This window comes from Oncorhynchus clarkii, chromosome 10 (assembly GCF_045791955.1).
Source record: "Oncorhynchus clarkii lewisi isolate Uvic-CL-2024 chromosome 10, UVic_Ocla_1.0, whole genome shotgun sequence".
Taxonomy (NCBI): domain Eukaryota; kingdom Metazoa; phylum Chordata; class Actinopteri; order Salmoniformes; family Salmonidae; genus Oncorhynchus; species Oncorhynchus clarkii.
This window is the reverse complement of record NC_092156.1, coordinates 5,759,871-5,786,016: the sequence shown is the minus strand read 5'-3', so window position 1 is coordinate 5,786,016 and position 26,146 is coordinate 5,759,871. Positions and strand designations below refer to the sequence as shown.

Below are 26,146 nucleotides of genomic sequence, written 5' to 3'. Positions count from 1 at the left end.
TTAAGCACCGCCCTATGTGACTCCCAATCACGGCTGGATGTGACGCAGCCTGGATTCGAACGAGGTACTGCAGTGACTGAGATGCAGTGTCTTAGACCACTGCGCCACCGGGGAGCCCAAGTGGTAGTAGTCGGGTCAAAATTAGCACGATGACTGTCTCTTTGGTGTCTGCGTTCTCACCTGTCTGTCTCCTCTTTAGTGTCTGCGTTCTCACCCACGAGAGGAGACTCTTTGTTGTTGCCCTGAAACAGAAGGCTACTGAGCCTTTGTAGTTTCAAAGGTGTCAGGACTCTGCTGGGGTCACAACCTGGTAGTGCTGATGTGTAGATGGCTAATGTGGGATAAAGATGCAGGACATCTTTATTCATGGACGATGAATGAGAGTTAAGGCGGCTAACCTGTAGGTTTTACCTTCAGTTCGGCTGGCGGCTAACCGAACAAGTGTGCTCGCTAGTACCGTCCCAGGCAAAAAAAAAAAATAGAAGTCTACATTTTAAAATGTTTTTTTTTCTCCATATATAGACACCCTATGTGTTTTAGTGAAATCGACTATACAGGCATTTAGCTCACTGTTTGATGACTCGAGGGAACCAGAGATCAAGATAATCAGATGAAAAACGAACCTGTCCCGACCGTCCTCCTCTACTGGCTTTCACAGACGCTGCCGTTACTCTCCAGAAGTTGCCGGTAATGGCCCACGGGAGGAATTGGCAAACTCTCACGTGGGGAATACCAGTTTATCTTACCACTTCTACCGATCTGCGTGCCAGTTATGGTTTTCATATGCACATCGATGTGGAACGGTTTCATTTACATCTTTGTATTTCATAATAATTGTCATGTGGTTAACCTAAAAAAGCAAATTTTATTGCCATTGCCAACTATGTAAAAACAGCCTATAAAGCCAACAAATAAAAACAATGCAGTCTGCAGGTGGAACATTTCCTGATTTAAAAAAATAAATGCCCTATAAATCATATTGACCAAGCGTGGCCCATCTGCAATGAACTTGAACCATTGTATCAACTAATAACTTGGGTCCAGCCTCAAGCTACTTAAAACAATGTATAAAATATTCTGAGAGTTTACCGCGCCATTGTGCAGTTAGGCCTATTGTATGACTTTCCACCAGATCAGAGTATGATATTTTTCCCTTTCACGTTGAGTGGTTATCAAAAGGGGGAGAGCTGGAAAGATTTTTCAAAACACTATCAGATCCCCAAATGGGAACATTTCTATGCCTACTTCTATGTGTAATCAGGCCTGGTAGCCAATAGGCTTACTTCTTTCTATGTGTAATCAGGTGCGTGTCCTTACTCAACATTGACAGGAGCGGTCCAAACTAGAGGTCGGCCGATTATGATTTTTCAACGCCGATACCGATTAATCGGACGATTTAATACAATATTTATATATATATATATATATGCCATTAATTTGTAATAATGACAATTGCAACAATACTGAATGAACACTTATTTTAACTTAATATAATACATCAATACAATCAATTTAGCCGCAAATATATAATGAAATATGTTCAATTTGGTTTAAATAATGCAAAAACAAAGCGTTGGAGAAGAAAGTAAAAGTGCAGTATGTGCTATGTAAGAAAGCTAACGTTTCAGTTCCTTGCTCAGAACATGAGAACATATGAAAGCTGGTGGTTCCTTTTAACACGAGTCTTCAATATTCCCAGGTAAGAAGTTTTAGGTTGTAGTTATTATAGGACTATTTCTCTCTATACCATTTGTATTTCATTAACCTTTGACTATTGGATGTTCTTATAGGCACTTTAGTATTGCCAGTATAACAGTATAGCTTCCGTCCCTCTCCTCGCTCCTCCCTGGGCTCGAACCAGGAACACAACGACAACAGCCACCATCGAAGCAGCGTTACCCATGCAGAGCAAGGGGAACAACTACTCCAAGCCTCAGAGCGAGTGACGTTTGAAACGCTATTAGCTTGCACCCCGCTAACTAGCTAGCCATTTCACAATATCAACGCTGTGCGTTACAGGGAAGACATCCTCCTACCTCATGTGGTACCCTTCCTGCAGGCTCATCCTGACATGACCCTCCAGCATGACAATGCCACCAGCCATACTGCTCATTCTGTGTGTGATTTCCTGCAAGACAGGAATGTCAGTGTTCTGCATTGGCCAGCGAAGAGCCCGGATCTCAAACCCGTTGATCACTTCTGGGACCTGTTTGATCGGAGGGTGAGGGCTAGGGCCATTCCCCCCAGAAATATCCCGGAACTTGCAGGTGCCTTGGTGGAAGAGTGGGGTAACATCTCACAGCAAGAACTGGCTAATCTGGTGCAGTCCATGAGGACGAGATGCACTGCAGTACCTAATGCAGCTGGTGGCCACACCAGATACTGACTGCTACTTTTGATTTTGACCCCCCCCCCCCCCGTTAAGGGACACATTATTCAATTTCTGTTAGTCGCATGTCTGTGGAACTTGTTCAGTTTATGTCTCGGTTATTGAATCTTTTTATGTTCATACAAATATTTACACGTTAAGTTTGCAGAAAATAAACGCAGTTGACAGTGAGAGGATGTTTTATTTTTTTTTGTTACTGAGTTTATATACATACATATATACTACTGCTCGACTAAAAATCTTGTTCGACCAGCAGCCTATCGACCAAGCAATCGACCAGTCGAATAATTGGGGTGAGCCCTTAACCTCTCTCCTTATCTTTTTTGTGCTAGTCAAGGGCAGTCAGGTCTGGAGAGAACCAAGGGATATCTGTTCCTGGTTCTACATTTTTTGAATGGGGCATGCTTATTTAAGATGGTGAGGAAAGAACTTTTAACCTCTCTGGGATATGTGGGACGGTAGCGTTCCACCTGGCCAACATCCAGTGAAAATGCAGAGCGCCAAATTCAAATAAATTACTATAAAAATTAAACTTCCATGAAATCACACATTCAATATACCAAATTAAAGCTACACTTGTTGTGAATCCAGCCAACGTGTCAGATTTCAAAAATGCTTTTACGGCGAAGTCAAACAATGTTATTATCTGAGGATGGCACCCAAGCAAACAAACACAGACCATCACAAAACGCAGAAATAAAGATCTAATTCATGCCTTAACTTTGAGCTTCTTCCGTTGGCACTCCAATATGTCCCATAAAAATCAAAAATGGTCCTTTTGTTTAAGTAATTCTGTCGATATACATCCAAAATTGCCATTTATTTGGTGCGTTTGATCCAGAAAAACACTGGTTCTAACTCGCGCAACATGACTACAAAAGTTACCTGTAAGCTTTGTCCAAACATTTCAAACTACTTTTGTAATACAACTTCAGGCATTTTGTAACGTAAATAATCAATAAAATTGAAGACTGGATGATCAGTGTTCAATACCGGAGGAAAACAAAGTGGAGCTAGCTTTCAGGTCACGCGGCTCTGACAGAGTACACTTCCCTCGAGCCTCATTCTGAACAGTGTTACTTCATTTCTCAAAGGAAAAACCTCAACCAATTTCTAAAGACTGTTGACATACGGTGGAAGTGATAGGAACTGCAAGAAGGTCCCTTAGAAATGTGGATTCCCAATGAAAACCCATTGAAAGAGTGACCCCCCCCAAAAAAACAATCTGAACGGGTTGTCCTCGGGGTTTCGCCTGCCAAATAAGTTCTGTTATACCCACAGACATGGTTCAAACAGTTGTAGAAACGTCAGTTTTTTTAAATTATCCAAATCTACCAATAATATGCACATCGTAGCTTCTGGGCCTGAGTAGCGGGCAGTTTAATTTGGGCACGCTTTTCATCCAAAATTCCGAATGCTGCCCCCTATCCTAGAGAACTTATTGGTGACGGGGCAGGATTTTCACGTCCGGATGAAATGCATGCCCATAATTCAACTGCCTGCTACTCATTCCCAGAAGATGCGGTTGAAGTTTAAAAAAATATATATATATACTGTTTAATCAGAATGGAGAAAGACCCATATGAAATCACTTGTAAGACCCATATGAAATCACTTGTAAGACCCGTATGAAATCACTTGTAAGACCCGTATGAAATCACTTGTAAGACCCGTATGAAATCACTTGTAAGACCCGTATGAAATCACTTGTAAGACCCGTATGAAATCACTTGTAAGACCCGTATGAAATCACTTGTAAGACCCGTATGAAATCACTTGTAAGACCCGTATGAAATCACTTGTAAGACCCGTATGAAATCACTTGTAAGACCCGTATGAAATCACTTGAAATCAATGTTTTATTGCCACTCTAGGGTCATGCACTACTCATAAAGCAACTGTAGACATTTTATTATTCGAAAACATAAAATACTGTCAAATATTAGAAAAATATTGTGATATATTTTTGCCGTTTTCCCCCAGCCCTAGTTTTGTGGTGGAGTAGACCTCTTTTTTTTTTGTCAGGGTTTTCCCTCAGAACAAAATGGCCATGTCCTCTTTTGACCCGACAGTATGAACTATGTATTCAGCTCTGAATTTTTGTTTGAGAAAGCCCCCTTTGGGTTCATTGCGGTACCAGTCTACCATGATAATAGGCAGAAAAAGAAAGTCCTCGATTTCTCTCGGCTTTTTCCATAGATCAACGCCGTCTACCCAGGTTTGTGTCTCAGCTCTGGCCTTTTAAAAAAACTTCTTTTTTTTTATCTTTAAAGAGCTGCATCTGTCTGGGCACAGCGATATGGACACATCCCAGTGAAAACTCACTGTTCTAGGGTGTGGGGTGGGTGGCCACAGGCAGAGACAGTGACCTCTCTGCAGCTCAACCAGCAGTGTAGTGTCTGAGTCTGTTACTCGGCGGGTGGTGATGTCACCCTTCTGATCACGTGAACTAGCAAGAGTCTTCAAGAGTGGTGTGTGTGTGTGGGAGGGGCAGTGTGGCTGCTGGTGGCATGCATCCTGTCTTTTCCTCCATATTTGGTTCCCACTGGCCTCAGTCATCCCGTGCTGCAGCAGCTCTCCTACTGTGCTCCTTGAATCTAATCCGACCCAGTTCTAGATCGGCTTCTGGCCGAAATAACTCATGCTTTTAAAAAAAAAAAATAATAATAATAATAATAAACAAGATTTATTTGGTGTCTTTTCATATCCGCTGCGTGAGGATTTAATAAGCACTTCTCACATGCTCTAATTAAGCTCTCAGACAGACATCCCATTTATAGGTTGCTTGCTTTGATTATCTTGTTTGTGGCAACTGGGATGTTTAATCCAATTGCAAATGTTAGCTGGTTAGCGCTGTGCTTCTTACCGTGGCTTTGCAACACAGCTGAGCTGAGTACAAACATACTACGTGTCCTAAAGTAGCAACATGATTGGCTAGCGGTTGCCCCCCCCCCCCCCCTGTACAGTGTTTAAGACTTACGTGGCACAGTGCTTATTAATAGCCCCCATATCGTGTTTTTTGTTTGTTGCTAATTTTCAGGGACTCTGCACTGTAACTGTCCTGAGAATGAGGCTGTGTTCTCCACCTGAAGAGGTTTGGAGGGGATGGAGGGGGCTATGAGAATGCGCGAGTAGGATGGGAAGAGGGAGTGACGCGGGGTGGATAGAGGGAAGCTGGTTGGGAGGGGGGGGGCGGCCATGACAGCTGGCTAATGCTAATCATTGCCTCTGGCTGTGTGTGCACACGACTGCAGAAACTTGCTCTGATCTTGACTGCAGGGAGGGATACATGGACTGAGAGAGAGGGTGAGAGAGAGGGTGAGAGAGAGGGTGAGAGAGAGGGTGAGAGAGAGAGGGTGAGAGAGAGAGGGTGAGAGGGAGAGAGCGAGGGTGAGGGAGAGAGAGAGGGGGAGAGAGAGAGGGTGAGGGAGAGAGAGAGGGTGAGGGAGAGAGAGAGGGGGGGTGAGGGTGAGAGAGGGGGGGTGAGGGTGAGAGAGAGGGGGTGAGGGTGAGAGAGAGGGGGTGAGGGTGAGAGAGAGGGGGTGTAGGTGAGAGAGAGGGTGGGTGAGAGAGAGGGTGGGTGAGAGAGAGAGAGGGTGAGGGCGAGAGAGAGGGCGCGACTGGGCCTAGTGCTGCATTTCCCAGGAGCTGTCACAGGGCTGCAGCCCACGTGGTTGACGATCCCTCACAGGTGAAGACTGGACCAGAGCGACTTGCTGCCGGGCTGAACACACACACTGGAGTGGTGTTCCAGATCACTTAACAATGCTCTCACGAGGTTGAGCAGGTTGAGCACACTGCTGTACTTCCCTTGAAGTCCTTACTACACACACACACACACACACCACACGGTCATATATTTTTTTCACTAAAAGTGTAATTGTTTCAACTTCTTTACTTTTGGGGAAAAAGACGACGCCTGATATTGATCTGGAGACATCATTTCACCTTTGTTTTACAGTGTAAAACTTCCCATCAGCTAAACTGAAATTGAATTAAAATATGAACAGAGGCCCTTATGTGCCATATTCCAGGTAATGACATTTTTATTTCTGATAACGCACGTTTGGTTATGCCTTATCGCTGGTATTCTGCACTACAGGCAACAGCAGGGATCATCAACTAGATACCTTCTCTACCCTCTCTCTCTCCTTCTCTACCCTCTCTCTCACCTTCTCTACCCTCTCTCTCACCTTCTCTACCCCTTCTCTCTCCTTCTCTCTCTCTACAGACCCCCCCCTCCCCCAAATAAACTACTTTTATGTGCCTGTTGCTGACCCTGAACCACTGATTAGCAGACGCTCTTATCCAGTGCGACTTACACGAGCAATTAGAGTTAAGTGCCTAGCTGAAGGGGGAATCAACAGATTTTTCACCGAGTTGGCTTTGGGATTTGAACCAGCGACCTTTCGGGTTACTGGCCCAACACTCTTTAACTGCCAGGCTACCCCTTGGTATAGGCCATTCGAGACATAGCTCGTCTTCTCACAGCTGACCTTTAAAAATTTTTTTTTAAAAAATCTGATTTGCATGGAGCACAGTGTGGAAGGCATGCCTAATACCCACGTGGGTTACATCGTTCACCACTGAACACGCCATCCTTGAGTTTGGTCTGTGTTCAAGAGGAACCGTTTTGAAGAGAGGGCATGTACAAAGTCAAGCTTTTCTAAAATGTTAATTCCCTCTTGACAGTTTGAAACTGTATTACTGCGGTCCCTGGATCATTTTACTCTCCTGCGTCTTAACCTCAAGCTGTGTGTTGCAAGTTTTTTTTTTGTTGTTGTTGCTTTTGTTCCAATGGCTTTATTAGCTTTTTTCATAGAGCGAGACCCTTTGGCCCAGTTCTTTTAATCAGTGTGACAATGGGGTTTTTAATGCTACTGCTTAAGTGTGGAAACACACCATGTTAATTAAGACCTCTTATCTTCGTTTTAGCATTATTTTTTAAATGTGTTTTGTTGTTGTCGTTTGAAAGGTCTTACTGAAAAACACCCTGAGGTCACTATCAGCTTTGCTGATAGCATTTAGGATTTTGAGAATTGGGGACATTTTATCTTTTGAAAGTTAATGGTTAATATTTTTTTTTAGACCAGAGTACATGCACCTTTTTTATTTTTTATGAAACGAGACTGGCTTGTTGCCGAGAGTAAGGCTGTTGCCTGAAAATCAGTAGCTTAGGTGGTGTAATAAAATAACATTCTAGTTGGGCTCTGGCATGAGTTCTTGCGATAGAAAACGATTGGTGTCGTCAGCTGTGGGGGATGTAGCTTTTGGGACGTCAACACCTTTTTTATCTAATAAATAGTTGAGGAAACCATTTTGTTAGCACATGGCAATCAACATAGGCCCCAAACCACCCCTCCCCCTACGCACAACTGTTTGCCCAATTCATCAGGTCAGAAGCGTTCAAGTTCTTTGACAGCCATTACCTTCGACTGTGGAACTCTCGGGTAATCCACCCCCTATCAAAAAGGTCAGGAGGTCATTAGAGAGGGTCATAGTCAATCTTTAGTCCTATGAGTTCAGTTCCACCCTGCTCTCGCGCCGCTCTGGATTGGTCCAGTTGGCTCGGGTTCTCTTTTTTAATGTTTGGTAACCACACATTCTTTCATTCAGAGGTGATCTGTCGCAATCTCATTAAGAGTTGAAGATGAATATGATGAATCCTACGGATGGGTTAGTTGACGAGTGGCGCAGCAGTCGAAGGCCGTGCTTGAGGTGTAGCTGTCGGTCAGTCACCATCTATAGTTGCTAATTGGTGGATTTGTTTGCGTCTAATTTAAATCTGTACTTTGAAACGCGTAAGAAAAGCGAATCTCGTTTTTTTTTTTTTTTTTCATCCTTTTTTTATTACAATTATATTTTTTTAATCAAAACTATGAAATGATACATATGGAATCATGTAGTAACCAAAAAAAAGTGTTAAACAAATCAAAATATATTTTAGATTCTTCAAAGTAGCCACCCTTTGCCTTGATCGTAGCTTTGCATGCTATTGGAATTCTCTCGACTAGCTTCACCTGGAATGCTTTTCCAACAGTCTTGAAGGAGTTCCTACATATGCTGAGCACTTGTTGGCTGCTTTTCCTTCACTCTGCGGTCCAGCTCATCCCAAACCATCTTAATTGGGTTGAGTTCGGGTGATTGTGGAGGTCAGGTCATCTGATGCAGCGCTCCATCACTCTCCTCCTTGGTCAAATAGCCCTTACACAGCCTAGAGGTGTGTTGAGTCATTGTCCTGTTGGGGGAAAAAATGATAGTCCCACTAAGCGCAAACCAGATGGGGTGGCGTATCGCTGCAGAATGCTGTGGTAGCCATGCTGGTTAAGTGTGCTTTGTAATTCTAAATAAATCACAAGACCGTGTCACCAGCTAAGCACCATCACACGACCGCCATGCTTCACGGTGGGAACTACACATGCGGAGATCATCTGTTCACCGATTCTGCGTCTCACAAAGACACGGCGGTTGGAACCAAAAATCTCAAATTTGGACTCATCACACCAAAGGACAGATTTCCACCAGTCTAATGTCCTTTGGTTGTGTTTCTTGGCCAAAGCAAGTCTCTTATTATTATTCATGACTTAAAGTAATGGACTGTCATTTCTCTTTGCTTATTTGAGCTGTTCTTGCCATAATATGGACTTGGTCTTTTAGCCCTATTTGGTATCTTCAGTATACCACCCCTACCATGTCACAACACAACTGGTTTGGCTCAAACGCATTAAGAAGGAAAGAAATTCCACAAATGAACTTTTAACAAGGCACACCTGTTAATTGAGATGCATTCCAGGTGACTACCTCATGAAACTGGTTGAGAGAATGCTAAGAGTGTGCAAAGCTGTCAAGGCAAAGGGTGGCTACTTTGAAGAATCTCAAATATACAATATATTTTGATTTGTTTAATACTTTTTTGGTTACTACATGACATGAATATATGTGATATTTCATAGTTTTGATGTCTTCACTATTATTCTACAATGTAGAAAATAGTGAAAATATAGAAAAACCCTTAAAATTACTAGGTGTCCAAACTTTTGACTGGTACTCATTCGGAAAGTATTCAGACCCCCTCGACTTTTTCCACATTTTGTTACGTTAGTCTTAATGTAACAATTTACACAATACCTCATAATGACAAAGCAAAAACATATATATTTTTTAGAAACCCAGCCTAAAACCCCAAACAGCAAGCAATGTAGAATCACGGTGGCTAGGAAAAACTCCCTAGAAAGGCAGGAACCTAGGAAGAAACCTAGAGAGGAACCAGGCTATGAGGGGTGGCCAGTCCTCTTCTGGCTGTGCCGGGTGGAGATTATAACAGAACATGACCAAGATGTTCAAACGTTCATAGATGACCAGCCAAATAATTGTCACATTGGTTGTAGAGGGTGCAACAGGTCAGCACCTCAGGAGTAAATGTCAGTTGGCTTTTCATAGCCGATCGAGTGGCTTTGGCTCTAGGAGGTGTCTTGGTGGTTCCAAATGAATGATGGAGACCAATGTGTTCTTTGGGACCTTCAAAAACTGTAGAATTGTGTGTGTGTGTGTGTGTGTGTGCTTTTCCAAATCCTGTTTAATCATTTGAATTTACCTCAGGTGGTCTCCAATCAAGTTTTAGAAACATCTCAAGGGATGATCAATGGAAACAGGATGCACCCGAGCTTAATTTCTAGTCTCCATATCAAAAGGGTCTGAATACTTATGTAATTAAGGTTTTTCTGTTTTGTTTTGGTGGGGAAAAAGTCAAGGGGTCTGAATACTTTCCCAATGGACTGTGCATGCGTACATGCATACAAGCTGATTTTTGAAGAAGTGAGCACAAAGAGGTCATGTCCTGCTACAGTTTGAAATTCATAACTCTTAAGTGGAGGGCAGGCCCAACACAGAAATCCCACCCCACACACACACTTCTGTTCACCATTTTCTTTTAGTAAGTGGCTTTGGCTGAGTTATTTTTTTTATTTTTTTTTAACTTCTCACTGTGTGTCTGGCTTTGTCCGAGGCCATGATTGCCAGTAAGGAGATTTATACAGATTTGCATGGGTTGTCAACAGCCCAGCAGCTGAGCAGCGTGCTACACAACCTCACCAGCTCAATGCTTCCTTATGTTCGTCAGTTGTGCGACTGCTTTCACGGCGCTCCCGGGTTCACAATGGACAGGCTTTGGTAGAGTACAGTATGGTCTACATAATCGGATGAATGTGAACTCCGGTCAGGTGCAGTACATTCACCGTCAGTCCTAATTCAACTTAAAACACAGTGCAGTCTTTTTTTAGTGGTTTTAGTGGTTCGGTTTCTGCAGTATCGCCAGAGCACATACTTTCAGACATTCCCATGCTGTTACTTAGGCCTGAATCAAGAGTTGACTGTGACTGCTTTCCTAATGACCACCCGCACGTAACCGCTGCCCCTCCACTCTGACTCTGTACCGGTACCCCCCTGTATATAGCCTCCACATTGACTCTGTACCGGTACACCCTGTATATAGCCTCCACATTGACTCTGTACCGGTACCCCCTGTATATAGCCTCCACATTGACTCTGTACCGGTACCCCCTGTATATAGCCTCCACATTGACTCTGTACCGGTACCCCCTGTATATAGCCTCCACATTGACTCTGTACCGGTACCCCCTGTATATAGCCTCCACATTGACTCTGTACCGTAATACCCTGTATATAGCCTCCACATTGACTCTGTACCGGTACCCCCTGTATATAGCCTCCACATTGACTCTGTACCGGTACCCCCTGTATATAGCCTCCACATTGACTCTGTACCGGTACCCCCTGTATATAGCCTCCACATTGACTCTGTACCGGTACCCCCTGTATATAGCCTCCACATTGACTCTGTACTGTAATACCCTGTATATAGCCTCCACATTGACTCTGTACTGTAATACCCTGTATATAGCCTCCACATTGACTCTGTACCGGTACCCCCCTGTATATAGCCTCCACATTGACTCTGTACCGGTACACCCTGTATATAGCCTCCACATTGACTCTGTACCGGTACCCCCTGTATATAGCCTCCACATTGACTCTGTACCGGTACCCCCTGTATATAGCCTCCACATTGACTCTGTACCGGTACCCCCTGTATATAGCCTCCACATTGACTCTGTACCGGTACCCCCTGTATATAGCCTCCACATTGACTCTGTACCGGTACCCCCTGTATATAGCCTCCACATTGACTCTGTACCGTAATACCCTGTATATAGCCTCCACATTGACTCTGTACCGGTACCTCCTGTATATAGCCTCCACATTGACTCTGTACCGTAATACCCTGTATATAGCCTCCACATTGACTCTGTACCGGTACCCCCTGTATATAGCCTCCACATTGACTCTGTACCGGTACCCCCTGTATATAGCCTCCACATTGACTCTGTACCGGTACCCCCTGTATATAGTCTCCATATTGACTATGTACCGGTACCCCCTGTATATAGCCTCCATATTGACTATGTACCGGTACCCCCTGTATATAGCCTCCACATTGACTCTGTACCGGTACCCCCTGTATATAGTCTCCATATTGACTATGTACCGGTACCCCCTGTATATAGCCTCCATATTGACTATGTACCGGTACCCCCTGTATATAGCCTCCATATTGACTATGTACCGGTACCCCCTGTATATAGCCTCCACATTGACTCTGTACCGGTACCCCCTGTATATAGCCTCCATATTGACTATGTACCGGTACCCCCTGTATATAGCCTCCACATTGACTCTGTACCGGTACCCCCTGTATATAGCCTCCACATTGACTCTGTACCGTAATACCCTGTATATAGCCTCCACATTGACTCTGTACTGTAATACCCTGTATATAGCCTCCACATTGACTCTGTACTGTAATACCCTGTATATAGCCTCCACATTGACTTTTTTACTTTGACCTATGGAGAACTGAAGGTTTAGCAGCTTCATAATGTGATGTAATAACTTCCTAAATGAGATATCAGACAGGCTCAATAATGGGCTGTTATAACCTCTTAAATGAGAGATCAGACAGGCTCGATAATGGGCTGTTATAACCTCCTAAATGAGATATCAGACAGGCTCAATAATGGGCTGTTATAACCTCCTAAATGAGATATCAGACAGGCTCAATAATGGGCTGCTATAACCTCCTAAATGAGATATCAGACAGGCTCAATAATGGGCTGTTATAACCTCTTAAATGAGAGATCAGACAGGCTCGATAATGGGCTGTTATAACCTCCTAAATGAGAGATCAGACAGGCTCGATAATGGGCTGTTATAACCTCCTAAATGAGAGATCAGACAGGCTCAATAATGGGCTGTTATAACCTCCTAAATGAGATATCAGACAGGCTCAATAATGGGCTGTTATAACCTCCTAAATGAGATATCAGACAGGCTCAATAATGGGCTGTTATAACCTCCTAAATGAGATATCAGACAGGCTCAATAATGGGCTGCTATAACCTCTTAAATGAGAGATCAGACAGGCTCGATAATGGGCTGTTATAACCTCCTAAATGAGAGATCAGACAGGCTCGATAATGGGCTGTTATAACCTCCTAAATGAGATATCAGACAGGCTCGATAATGGGCTGTTATAACCTCCTAAATGAGATATCAGACAGGCTCGATAATGGGCTGTTATAACCTCCTAAATGAGAGATCAGACAGGCTCAATAATGGGCTGTTATAACCTCCTAAATGAGATATCAGACAGGCTCAATAATGGGCTGTTATAACCTCCTAAATGAGAGATCAGACAGGCTCAATAATGGGCTGTTATAACCTCCTAAATGAGATATCAGACAGGCTCAATAATGGGCTGCTATAACCTCCTAAATGAGAGATCAGACAGGCTCAATAATGGGCTGTTATAACCTCCTAAATGAGATATCAGACAGGCTCCATAATGGCCACTAAGAGTGTGCAAAATATTAATATAAAATATATTTTGATTGGTTTTTACACGATTCCTTATTGTTATTTCATAGTTTTGTCTTCACTATTGTTCTACAATGTAGGACATCTTAAAAAGGAAAAACCCTTTTAAATGAGTAGGTGTTGACTGGTACTGTACATTTTAAGTGAGTGTTGCATTTTGTGCACAGAATTAGCCTTTTTTTAAATGAAGAATAAGTGGTCCACGAGAGAGTATAGGGAGCCATTTGTGAGCCTGTGACCCGCTTTGACCCGGAAGGCGTTCCTTCTGCCAACGCCATGAGCCATCGGATATCCCACAACGTATTCCTAGTTTGCTCTGCTAGTGGAATTGATGGGGATAAAAAAAAAAAACATGGCTCCGTGACCGTGCGGAGTTATTAGTTCATTTTTAGGAGACTCATTAAATCCTAACGACGACCCAGGTCTGATTCCCAAATGGCACCTCGTTCCCTATGCGTTGTGTTACTGTTGTCCAGAGCCCGTAAGGTTTTGATCCACAGTAGAGTACTGCATAGAGAACGAGGTGCTGTTTGGGACGTAACCAAGAGGTTAAGTAGACATCTTTATCGATGGCTGTACAAGGCAGACCTTGGTTGTGATGTCCACCATCTTTTTTTGTTGTTTCTACAGAGCTGCCGCCCACAACAGGCCCGGCCAAGGTGGTGAAGGCCCCAAATCCCCGGCCTCGGAGAGGAGGAAAGGTAACAATCCACCTACTGCTGGCCAATCCATTGCATGTGTGTGTATTTTGAAACAGGCCATGCTTCCTGGTATGCAAATGATTAGAAACCCTCTAAAGTGCTTCATTCACACAGTTTGGATTTTTTGTTTTCTCCCTTTGTTGTACAAGAGGACCTATTCTGGACCACACCCTGTTGGTTGATGTTGTGGAGCTTTAATATGATCAGCATAAAGTCATGTTGGTCTTTCTCTCTCTCTCTCTGTCCCTATGGGGCCCCCTCGGTCTTTCTCGCTCTCTCTCTCTCTCTCTGTCCCTATGGGGCACCCTCAGTCTTTTTCTCTCTCTCTCGCTCTCTGTCCCTACGGGGCCCCCTCGGCCTTTCTCTCTCTCTCTCTCGCTCTCTGTCCCTATGGGGCCCCCTCGGCCTTTCTCTCTCTCTCTCTCTCTCTCTCGCTCTCTGTCTCTATGGGGCCCCCTCTGTCTTTCTCTCTCTCGCTCTCTGTCCCTATGGGGCCCCCTATGGGTCTTTCTCTCTCTCTGTCCCTATGGGGCCCCCTTGGTCTTTCTCTCTCTCTCTGTGTCCCTATGGGGCCCCATCGGTCTTTTTCTCTCTGTCCCTATGGGGCTTGGTCAAAAGTATTGCACTATATAGGGAATAGGGTGCTATAGTAGTGCACTATATAGGGAATAGGGTGCTATAGTAGTGCACTATATAGGGAATAGGGTGCTATAGTAGTGCACTATATAGGGAATAGGGTGCTATAGTAGTGCACTATATAGGGAATAGGGTGCTATAGTAGTGCACTATATAGGGAATAGGGTGCTATAGTAGTGCACTATATAGGGAATAGGGTGCTATAGTAGTGCACTATATAGGGAATAGGGTGCTATAGTAGTGCACTATATAGGGAATAGGGTGCTATAGTAGTGCACTATATAGGGAATAGGGTGCTATAGTAGTGCACTATATAGGGAATAGGGTGCTATAGTAGTGCACTATATAGGGAATAGGGTGCTAAAGTAGTGCACTATATAGGGAATAGGGTGCTATAGTAGTGGACTATATAGGGAATAGGGTGCTATAGTAGTGCACTATATAGAGAATAGGGTGCTATAGTAGTGCACTATATAGGGAATAGGGTGCTATAGTAGTGCACTATATAGGGGTTAGGTTCCCATTCGGGACAAACTCTCTAAACAGTGTTAAATTCCTTGGATGTTTTTTATTCAATGTATTTTTTTTTAGGTTGGGGATTTTGGAGATGCTATGAACTGGCCAACACCAGGGGAGATCGCAACTAAAGAGACGCAGGTAATTCAGCGCCCGGAGATCTGCTCACACACAGACACACACACACACACACACACACACACACACACACACACACACACACACACACACACACACCAGTGGCCAGTTAAGTAGGGTACAGTACTGTTTGCAGTAGTAGTGAACACACAGCCTCTCTTAGATATCAGGTTTTCCTCCCACAATTAAAAAAAAAAGAAGTTTCTGTCTTAAAACATCTGTATGTAACAGAAGGTAAGCTTGGCATAGAGGAACTACTTCACCACCTTTATCCGCTTGAATTAAATAGTAGCTAGCAAGATGGAGATCAAGGAGTTTCTGTTTTTTTTAATTGTTTTTATAGAGTGTATTTCACAGGTGGCATCAACGACCTTCACTTAACCCACTTAAAATAAGATTTTTCCTGCAAACTTGGGTTTTGAAATCGCAACTTTCTGGCATGTCTGCCTCGTTATTTGTTTGAGAGAGTTGTCTGTCTGAAGAGAAACCCACCCCAGAATATATATATATTTTTCTTATCCAAGTTGACGAAAGAGTCCCGTCGTTGAAACTAGATCCTAGTTACTGCTGTTGCCTAGGGTCGGGTTTTGGAGACTAGAGAACACACAGCTCTTGTTTATTCAGACGGTTACAGGACCTCTCTACAGACAGACAGCCTCAACCAGTCACCTTGACTTATCAATGAATAATACCTGGAGACATGTTCTTACTCCTCATTGGTGGGGAAACAACAGTGTGCAGGCTAGGCGGAGATGCAGAGTTTGAGGAACAACACAGGAGAGGAGAATAGTCACTAGGAGGATGAGACGTAAATAAAGTTGGCTCTCTATCCCCCCCCCCCCCCCCCCCCCCCCCCCCCCCTTGATTATGACGCTGCTGTGGGTGTTTTGTGGTGGGGGGGGTGTAATTGTAGAACGCTTTCAGACAAGTGACTCGACTGGCTCTTTTGTCTCTTAGGTGGCTACACAGTGGGACTACTTGAGGCTGTTCATAGCATGATTGGGTTGTCCTAAATGGCAACCTATTCTCTACATAGTGTAAGAAAATAGTATATTTTGAGAGCACACTTGACTATGGCCCTGCAGTTAGAAAAATGCCCCTCTTTCCCCTTCCCAGAAAAATATCCCCTCTTCCCCCCCCCCTTCCCGAGAGGTATAGGACCCCCACCCCGACAGGTATAGGACCCCCACCCCGACAGGTATAGGACCCCCACCCCGAGAGGTATAGGACCCCCACCCCCCACCCCCACCCCGAGAGATCGACTTGAGGGCAAACATGAACTCCAAGACTCAGCTTAAATACACATCTGAGACTGGTAGAGAGACTCTGAGCTGTAGCAGTGCAGTCACCTGAGGCATCCATATGATCCAACCTTCATTTCCCTCAGGTGCTGGGTACCACGGACGGAGGATGCAACTCATTTGTGACCTCTTACAGTAGCATACCCCTGCAGGCTATTTCTGACAACTGGGATCGGGGAGATAGTTCCTCACTGGCAGAGTGACCGAAGTATAGACCCCTTTTTTAGACAGGTGGGGTGGGGGGGGGGTGAGGCAAGGAGCGGCTGCTGCGTACGTTCTGCCAGGCTAGCGCAGGCCTGAGGAGATGTAGGTCAGAGCAGGGCTAGGAATAACCAGGCCTGGACGGGTCCCTATAGATGGGATGTCCTTTTAGGGATCCCCACAATAACCCACGGACCTCTGCTGCTATTCTGGGGGGTTGTCGGCAACCAAACTTTTCCAAACGTTGCTAAATCAGTCAGTTACTTGAAAAATTAGGTATCAGAATTGGATATTTTTTTGTACTTTTTAAAGCTTTTTAAAATAGGTTGTCTGTTTTTCCCAGAAAGCCTGTGAAGGTTTTGGTTCAGTACTGCAATGAAACTAAAGCTTTAGTATTGTCATTACTATGTCCCCAAGGGCCATTGTATCTTTTTGACAAGACAACTTCACTGCCCACAATTTCCTAGGAGAATTGTTCAGTTATTTTTAAGGTCATTTTTTTTTCTAGAATTTGTTGGAATTGAGGTTAACACTTTAAAGGTTGCCTACTCAGTGGTTAGGTTTGTGTTGGGTGGAGGGCCTGAATGTAGAATGCCACACCTCAACTATCACAACCCTCCCCAGACACCAAACCTTTTATTCTCATTCTGTGGCGTTTTTGTGGAGTCTTTAGAATCATGCCTGTAAAATGAGAATGTTTTCTGTAGAATTCTGCCCATATAAGGTCGGCAAATTCTATAGAATGAATCGGCATTCTTGCTCTTTTAGTTTTCGATGACATGTCATAAGGAGTCTCATAACAATGATGAATTCCATACAATTTTCAATACACACTTCAGCTACATGGCATTGCAACACACGCCTGCCTATACACCATCATCATCTATCATTGTGTCTGTGTGTGTGTGTGTGTGTGTTGTTGAAATGGCATTTAAAAAAAATATATATATATATTTTCATCACGGACGCAATCCTGTAATTGGGATTGCGCTCTTATCCTAAAATACCTTCCCTTCTGTCCCCCCTGTGCTCAGATTGAAGTTGTGACTGGGATTGTGTCATGCCCCATGCCTGTCAGGCAGGTCAGAGAGGTGAGCTCCCCACGGAGATCCCCAGTAAGTTCACCCTTCACATGGACCTGAAGCAGCCTGGTCTAGGGGCCTCCACGGCCTCCTGGCTTCCGTAGAACCTGAATGACTTGAACCAAAAGGAGCGTGGGGGGGGGGGGGGGGGGGGTTAACCAATCAAAAAGCTTGCTGGGGAGTTTATTATAATAATAATAATAATAATTGGGGAGATGGTTGCATGGACCCTGATTTTTAAACTCCTGGGTTGAACAGAACTATGGAGACCCAGCATGAGAATGGTTTAGGTCCAACCGTTAAACGTAATGTGGGTCTGTGCAACCAGCAGTTTGTGGATGTCCAGACGGAGTATGATGGTGGAACGGCCTGCTGGTAGGGTGAACATAGCCATTGGAAAGCTTGACGAGTGGTATCGATTTAACTTCCAATAGCACAAAAGGAATCAGTATTTCTTCAGAAATTGGTATCAGGTTTGCTGTGGCCACCCAAGAAAATGTGCATTATATTAGTTTTTCCAGAGTGCTCAGTGGACGTTAACTTCCCATTTAGGCTATTGGTTTTCCGTTAGTTTGCTCATTCATACTTAGTAATGTTAACAGCTATTATGGTTCCTGTTCAAATACAGGAAAGTATACAGTTCTTCTATTTGAATGTGATTTACAAAGGTTTGTATAGCAAGTGAGTTGTATAGCAAGTGAGTTATCTAACACATTTGAATGGACATGCCTATTCCAGTGCGTTAGGGGGGTGTCTGCTCACTATCTGACTGTTTTTTGTTGTTGTTGTGTGGATTACTTTCATTTTTTTTGCGACATGAAGAAAAAAGGGAGAGAGAGAAGAGAGAAAAAAACAACGACATTTTGAAATGCGTGTAGTACAAGTGTGAGAAATGACTAGGTACCTCGTCTTGACAAACTAACCCTTCAACTGAATGCTTTGCATGGTCTTCCTATGCAAAGTGCCCCCTGATAGAAGATATTTAACTTAGCGAGGTGAGCTCAAACACAAAGTGAACTCAACTTGCATTTTAATTTGACTTACGTCTCAAATGAACACACTGCATGACTAATTGAGCAGAGGTGATTAAACACAGGATCTGCAACTGTCTCTTGGCAGCTTTCTGGCCATGTTAAGACTTGGCAGTTTAATGCTGTTTTTCTATTCTGATCATGGAATTTCTGATCTTGGAATTCCGAACATACACACGCGTGTGTCTAAACTTTAGGTTTAAATGTGTCTGTCATATCCACGTAGTGGATTCCCCCTTTTCCCTTGGCACTATATTCAAATGCCCATTATGCATACTGCAAACGGTGGATTAGGCTAAATATGATGACACAACTTGATAAGCTGTCACATCACATAACCATCGACAACGGCTGACCTCGAACATCATCGCCAGACGATGCTATCGGAATATCACCCAGCCCCACTCACTAATCTTAACCCCCAGGACAGGTTGTGTCCCAGAACAAGAAGGAATAGAAAGGTATTTCTTTGTTGGTTTCTTTTCCCCATGTTGTACTTTTTAAGAGTACCACACGGGGTGAATCCCAACTTCTTCCATGTTAGCTACGTTTCCATCCAATTAGAGACCGATTGTCATGCTAATATTTTAAAATCATTTAGATCCCATCATGCAATGCGATTATTTTAGCTAGCTAGCAACATACACTATATACAGAAGTATATGGACATCCCTTCCAATTAGTAGATACGCCTACTTCAGCCACACCATTGCTGACGGGTGTATAAAATTGAGCAAATAGCCATGCAGTCTCCATAGACAAACACTGGCAGTAGAATGGCCTTACTGAAGAGCTGTGACTTTCAACGTGGCACTGTCATAGGATGCCACCTTTCCAACAAGTCAGTTCGTCAAATTTCTGCCCTGCTAGAGCTGCCCCGGTCAACTAAGTGCTGTTATTGTGAAGTGGAAACGTCTAGGAGCAACAACGGCTCAGCCGCGAAGTGATAGGCAGATTCCAGGAGAACACTACCTACCCCAATGCACAGTGCCAACTGTAAAGTTTGGTGGAGAAGGAATAATGGTCTTGGGCTGTTTTTTCATGGTTCGGGCTAATCCCCTTAGTTCCAGTGAAGGGAAATCGTAACGCTACAGCATACAATGTCATTCTAAAAGATTCTGTGCTTCCAGCTTTGTGGAAACAGTTTGGGGAAGGCCCGTTCCTGTTTCAGCATGACAAAGCCCCCGTGCACAATGCGAGGTCCATAGAGTAATGGTTTGTTGATCGGTGTGGAAAAACTCGACTGGCCTGCACAGAGCCCCGACCTCAACCCCATTGAACACCTTTGGAATGAATTGGAACGCCGACTGCGAGCCAGGCCTAATCTCCCAACATCAGTGCCCGACCTCACTAATAATCTTGTGGCTGAATGGAAGCAAGTCCCCGCAGCAATGATCCAACATCTAGTGGAAAGCCTTCCCAGAAGAGTGGAGGCTGTTATTGCAGCAATGATCCAACATCTAGTGGAAAACCCTTCCAAGAAGGCTGTTCTAGCAGCAATGATCCAACATCTAGTGGAAGGCCTTCCCAGAAGGCTGTTATGGCAGCAATGATCCAACATCTAGTGGAAGGCCTTCCCAGAAGGCTGTTCTAGCAGCAATGATCCAACATGTAGTGGAAAAGCCTTCCCAGAAGCCTGTTCTAGCAGCAAAGGGGGGGGACCAACCATTACCTGGTCATGTAGTGTAGCTAGCTAGCCAGCCCAGAGAGCGAGCATTGCATTATGGGCTTTGTCGTCAACTTGAGCTGCAACAGATTTCCAAACTGTTTTTCACAAGCTACCAACTTGATTTATAATGCAGTGTTTCCCCTATATGCATCTAGCAGCAATGGCGCACTGCTACTGTTTAAATTGTTGCCGCCAATACATTTTCAAAATGGTGAAACATTTTCAGTGTAAACCGTAAACGACTAAAACCATATTTTAAATTGTGTATAAAAAATATATTGGAGCAATCTTTTTTTTTTAATTTTTTTTTCTCCCTCTGAGATCATCTTTGAGAACGAACAATCATCAAAATACAATTTTTAAAAAACGTGACAGTCAGAATCTAAAATGTCAGGGGCATTCGGGCCCCTCTTGATTCTGTTATAAGGTTGAGTCGCTCAGATGGCAATAGAACACGGCGTGAGGCAAAATGTGTAGAATTGCAGGAAATTAGCTTTATAGCAGCGGACGGCGACCCCCCCCACACACACTACTCCTAGAGGAAACGCTAACGTCAATATGTAATATTTGTTGACAAATATTCTCACGTAGTGTTGCTTTTCCACTGTAAATCATTGGAATGAATGGTTTCGTGTGGTTTCTCCTCTGTGTACTGTAGGTGACCTGTGACCTTTAATGTTAGTCTCAAATGGCTCCTCATTTCCTATTTATTACGTTACATTTGACCAGGGACCAAATCGAGAACAAGGTGCCATTAGGAATGCACGCTAAGTGATGCTCCTAAACCTGGTTGTTGGAAGAAGGAAATAAATTTTAAAAAATAAACCCTGCTGGAAATATTGTACCTTGTGTTAACCTACTCCCCAGGCCCCCAAGAAGCCCGTGGTTAAGAAAGAGTGGAAAGAGAAACGTGACACCAACGAAGAAAGCAAGGAGAACCAGAAAGCCAAGTCGGACGACTCTGGAGAGGAGAAGAACGGAGACGACGACTCTCAGAAGAATGGACAGAAGAAAAAAGGTGGGTGACTTTTTACTCAGTATTGACCTCTTTTTAAAAAATATATATATTTTGAACTAAACTACAGAGTGTATGAAAAGTGCATTTTCACCTAGAAACTGGAGATGGTGAATATGAGGTTAAAAAGTGGTGGAATTCCCCTTTAAAAAAAAAAAGAAGGTTTTTCAGGGTAAACAGAACCCTGTGCGGTAGGACATCCGACCTTAGGGCTTTTACACAGAACCAGTGTTTGTCTGAACACACAAACTATAACAAATAGCCAGTCATTGTGTTAACATCAATGATGTCGTGACTTGATTAACAGTATTCGGAAAAGCTGTCGGTATATGTTAATTGACACTCGTGCTCGTAGGCCTAAACAATGTAGGAATATCCATTACCACTTGAGGAAAATTAATCGTGTTTACTAAATGTTTTGGATGGTGCAGGCCCTAGTCTGGCTTTGTAGTGACTACTACTCCGAGTCTAACCCTTACGGAGTCGGAGGCGATGCAGGCAGGGAGATGGTGCAGGCCCCAGTCTGGCTTTGTAGTGACTACTACTCCGAGCCTATCCCTCACAGAGTCTGAGGCGATGCAGGCAGGGAGATGTTTTGGCAGTAACTAAGGGTTGAAATTCCACCAGTCTGCCAGCCAGCGAGTGTTTTCTGACCTTCGGAATGAGGTTTTTCCTGACTGACTAGAGGGAGAGCGAGAGACTTGCCTCTTTCTGGCCCTACAATGCTCTTATTCCTCCCTCACTTTTCACCCCCGGGCACCCTGTCTTCAAATGAATCCCCTCGGGCAAACGTTTCAGGTCAATCGCAACCAAAACCTCCTGTCACCCCCTCCGCGCTGTGGCCCTCACCAACCGCCCACCTGGTCCACGTTTATCTCCCTACTTGGACTTTGCACCCTGCACTTTCATCCTACAACTACACTCAGCACTGCCTTAGACCTCTGCCACTGACAGGCTCTTGTCTGTTTGTGTGTGTGTGTGTGTTCTTCTTTCTGGCTCTGCAATGCTCTTTTTGTCTCTCGCGATCTCTCTCCCTTTATCCATTCCTCCCTTTTATATAAATGCAACATGTAAAGTGTTGGTTTTAACGAGCCGAAATAAAATTACCCAGAATTTCTCCAAACGCACAACAACAAAAAAATGTTTCTCTCAAAATGTGCACCAATTTGTTTACATCCCTGTTAGTGAGCATTTCTCCTTTGCCAAGATAATCCATCCACCTGGCAGGTGTGGCATGTCAAGAAGCTGATTAAACGGTATGATCATTACACAGGTGCACCTTGTGCTGGGGGACAATAAAAGGCCACTCTAAAATGTGCAGTTTTGTCACACCACACAATGCCACAGATGTCTCGTGTTTTGAGTGAGCGTGCAATTGGCATGCTGACTACAGGGAATTAAATGTTAATTTTCTCTTCCATAAGACCCCTCCAATGTCGTTTTAGAGAATTTGGCAGTACGTCCAACCGGCCTTACAACCGCAGACCACGTGTAACCACGCCAACCCAGGACCTGCAACCATCCCGCTTCTTCACACGCGGGAGATATATGGTTATTCCTGTGACCAGTCATTTGGCAGACCAAAAAATGTCATCCAAAATTCCTAAATGAGCATCACAACCCTAATCTCTACACATAGTTGTAATGTCATTTATAGTGCAGTCTGTAGTGTTTATAGCTTCAGTGTTCATAGTGCAGTCTGTGGTGTTTATAGCTTCAGTGTTCATAGTGTAGTCTGTAGTGTTTATAGCTTCGGTGTTCATAGTGCAGACTGTGGTGTTTATAGCTTCGGTGTTCATAGTGCAGTCTGTAGTGTTTATAGCTTCGGTGTTCATAGTGTACTTACTATATGTGGATATATATATATATGTTTTTTTTTGTGTATGTTGTCTCTAACTCTGCAGAACATGTATTTGGAGAAATAAATATGATTTGTTATTCTCTCACCTACCCCCTTCAGCAGTCAGGGCCACGTCACTCTTACTCTCCCAGAGTGCACTGTCAAGAGTGACGTGGCCCTGTGCCTATCTGCTGACGGTGTAGGTGAGAATTGCCACAGTTCAACGTGCTCGCTCTAGTCTCCTGCCCCCGAGCACACTCCACTAACAGAGCACTGACACCGCCAACTGGCCAGCGAGGGAACTACACCTCTGGCTGAATAAAACATGGGGGGGGGCACTGTTCCAGCAATTACAAAACGGATTAGTTTGTGTGGGGGGGCACTGTTCCAGCAATTACAAAACGGATTAGTTTGCGCAGAAGACAGAGTAAAATGTGAGGTATTTATTTGTAATTGTCAGTGTTTTTATCAGATTTCTCAATCGGGTTTAGAGTTCCTGAGGTGAAACCTAATAGGCCCACCGGGAGAAGTTACAGCGCGCTTGTTCAGTGCTGCTCTGTCGCCCCCCCCTGCAACATCAACTAGTTTCCTCCTATCCCGGTCTGCCTGCATCTCACGCTTGGTCTGACACTAATCAACACTATTGGTATTGTGTAAATGTGACAGACAGGTGCCGCTCTAACGTGTGTGTGTGTGTGTGTGTAGGGAACAAGCACAAGTGGGTGCCACTGATGATGGAGGTGAAGTCCGAGGGGCCCAGAGAGCGCTCTGCATCCAGGAACAACACCCGTCAGAACGAGGTTCCCAGGATGCCCCCCAACAACAGGAACGACCTCCGAGGTGACTGACATCACCCAGCGCCAGCCTGACCCTTATGTCAGCCTGGTTGGGTACCATATGGCTCCCTATATAGTGCACTACTATAGCACCCTATTCCCTATATAGTGCACTACTATAGTACCCTATTCCCTATATAGTGCACTACTATAACACCCTATTCCCTATATAGTGCACTACTATAGCACCCTATTCCCTATATAGTGCACTACTATAGCGCCCTATTCCCTATATAGTGCACTACTATAGCACCCTATTCCCTATATAGTGCACTACTATAGCACCCTATTCCCTATATAGTGCACTACTATAGCACCCTATTCCCTATATAGTGCACTACTATAACACCCTATTCCCAATATAGTACACTACTATAACACCCTATTCCCTATATAGTGCACTAATATAGCACCCTATTCCCTATATAGTGCACTACTATAGCACCCTATTCCCTATATAGTGCACTACTATTGACCAGGTTCAGTGTTCCCTTCAGAGAATATTCACACTCCTTTACTTTTCTACATGTTGTTGTTACAGCCTGAATTTAATATAGATTAAATTGAGATAGTTTTTTTGTGTTTTTAGACATTTATTTTTTAAAAATGAATTACAAATTAAAAGCTGACATGTTAGTCCATAAGTTTTTTTTTTACCTCTTTGTTGTGGCGAGCCTAAATCAGTTCAGGAGTACGAATGTGCTTAACAAGTCACACAATAAGTTGCATCGACTCATTCCCTGTGCAATATGTGGTTCATGTGATTTTTGATTGACCAGCTCATCTCTGTACCCCACTCATTACAGTCATCTGTAAGGTCTCTCAGTCGAGCAGTGAATTTCAAAGGAAACCGCTCAGGGATTTCACTGAGGCCAATGGTGACTTTTTAAAATGGCTGTGATAGGAGAGAACTTGACCTGGTTGTGGTCCGGTCCCAGTTAAATAAAGGTTAAATAAATAAATATAAATAAATATATATTAATATATACACACACACACGGACAGAAAGACTCACAGCAGTAATCGTTGCCAAAGGTAATTCTAACTCAGGGGGTTGAATACTTATGTAATTCAAATAGTTTTTATTTATATGTATTTAATCTTCTTTTTTTATTTTTTTACACGTGATAAAGGATCCTCCGTGTTGACATTCGTGTTTTGTGTAGATTGCTGTAAAAAACACACACACACACAAAAAAAAAAACACAATTAACTCTATTTTAAGTCAAGAGGTGTGAATACTTTCTGAAGGCACTGTAGTGCATTAAATCTGACTGGGCCAATGGGGGATGGATAGGTGCAGTGGGGATTTTAGCATATAAATGGGGCCAAAGGGGGATGGATAGGTGCAGTGGGGATTTTAGCATATAAATGGGGCCAAAGGGGATGGATAGGTGCAGGGGTGATTTTTAGCATATAAATCTTGTTGGGGCCAAAGAAAATACCAAATTTGGGGTGCATGCCAGCAAAGCCACTACACTACACAACACTAAACAATACATTAATTGCACTATAACGGTAATAAACGGTGTCCACAAACTGTTAGGGCCGACATAAAGCTGTCCCAACAGCAGAGCTTTCTTTTCAGCAACATGGAGTGAATCCTTACCTCTGGGAAAAAAAAACCTGGTTATCAGCGGGGCCTTGTCTGGCAGCGACACAGTTAATTCAGCCTCATTTACTGCCTTTAAAAAAAACAAAAACATAGTTGAAATGGCTGACTTGTTTTTAACAAATGTAGTTTCTGCTGACAATTGAGATGTACAAACTATGGAATAATGGGACGATGAGCGGATACGAGACAATCTGTAATTTCGATTGAGACGTTAATGAGAGAG

General features: G+C 43.7%; 1 protein-coding gene across 14 annotated transcripts in view; it reads left to right on the top strand.

Annotated features, from left to right (window-relative positions):
• LOC139417948 (la-related protein 1-like) overlaps positions 1-26,146 on the top strand; it is a 53,410-nt gene that overhangs the window by 5,340 nt on the left and 21,924 nt on the right. For 6 of the 14 annotated variants that reach the window (XM_071166957.1, XM_071166962.1, XM_071166958.1 and 3 more), the window contains exons 2-6: positions 13,973-14,043; positions 15,271-15,336; positions 17,870-17,950; positions 21,485-21,635; positions 24,178-24,312. In XM_071166957.1, the coding sequence (XP_071023058.1) occupies positions 13,973-14,043; positions 15,271-15,336; positions 17,870-17,950; positions 21,485-21,635; positions 24,178-24,312 (504 nt within the window). The remainder of the gene's footprint in view (positions 1-13,972; positions 14,044-15,270; positions 15,337-17,869; positions 17,951-21,484; positions 21,636-24,177; positions 24,313-26,146) is intronic. The other 8 variants (XM_071166965.1, XM_071166964.1, XM_071166966.1 and 5 more) reach the window with 2 other exon arrangements.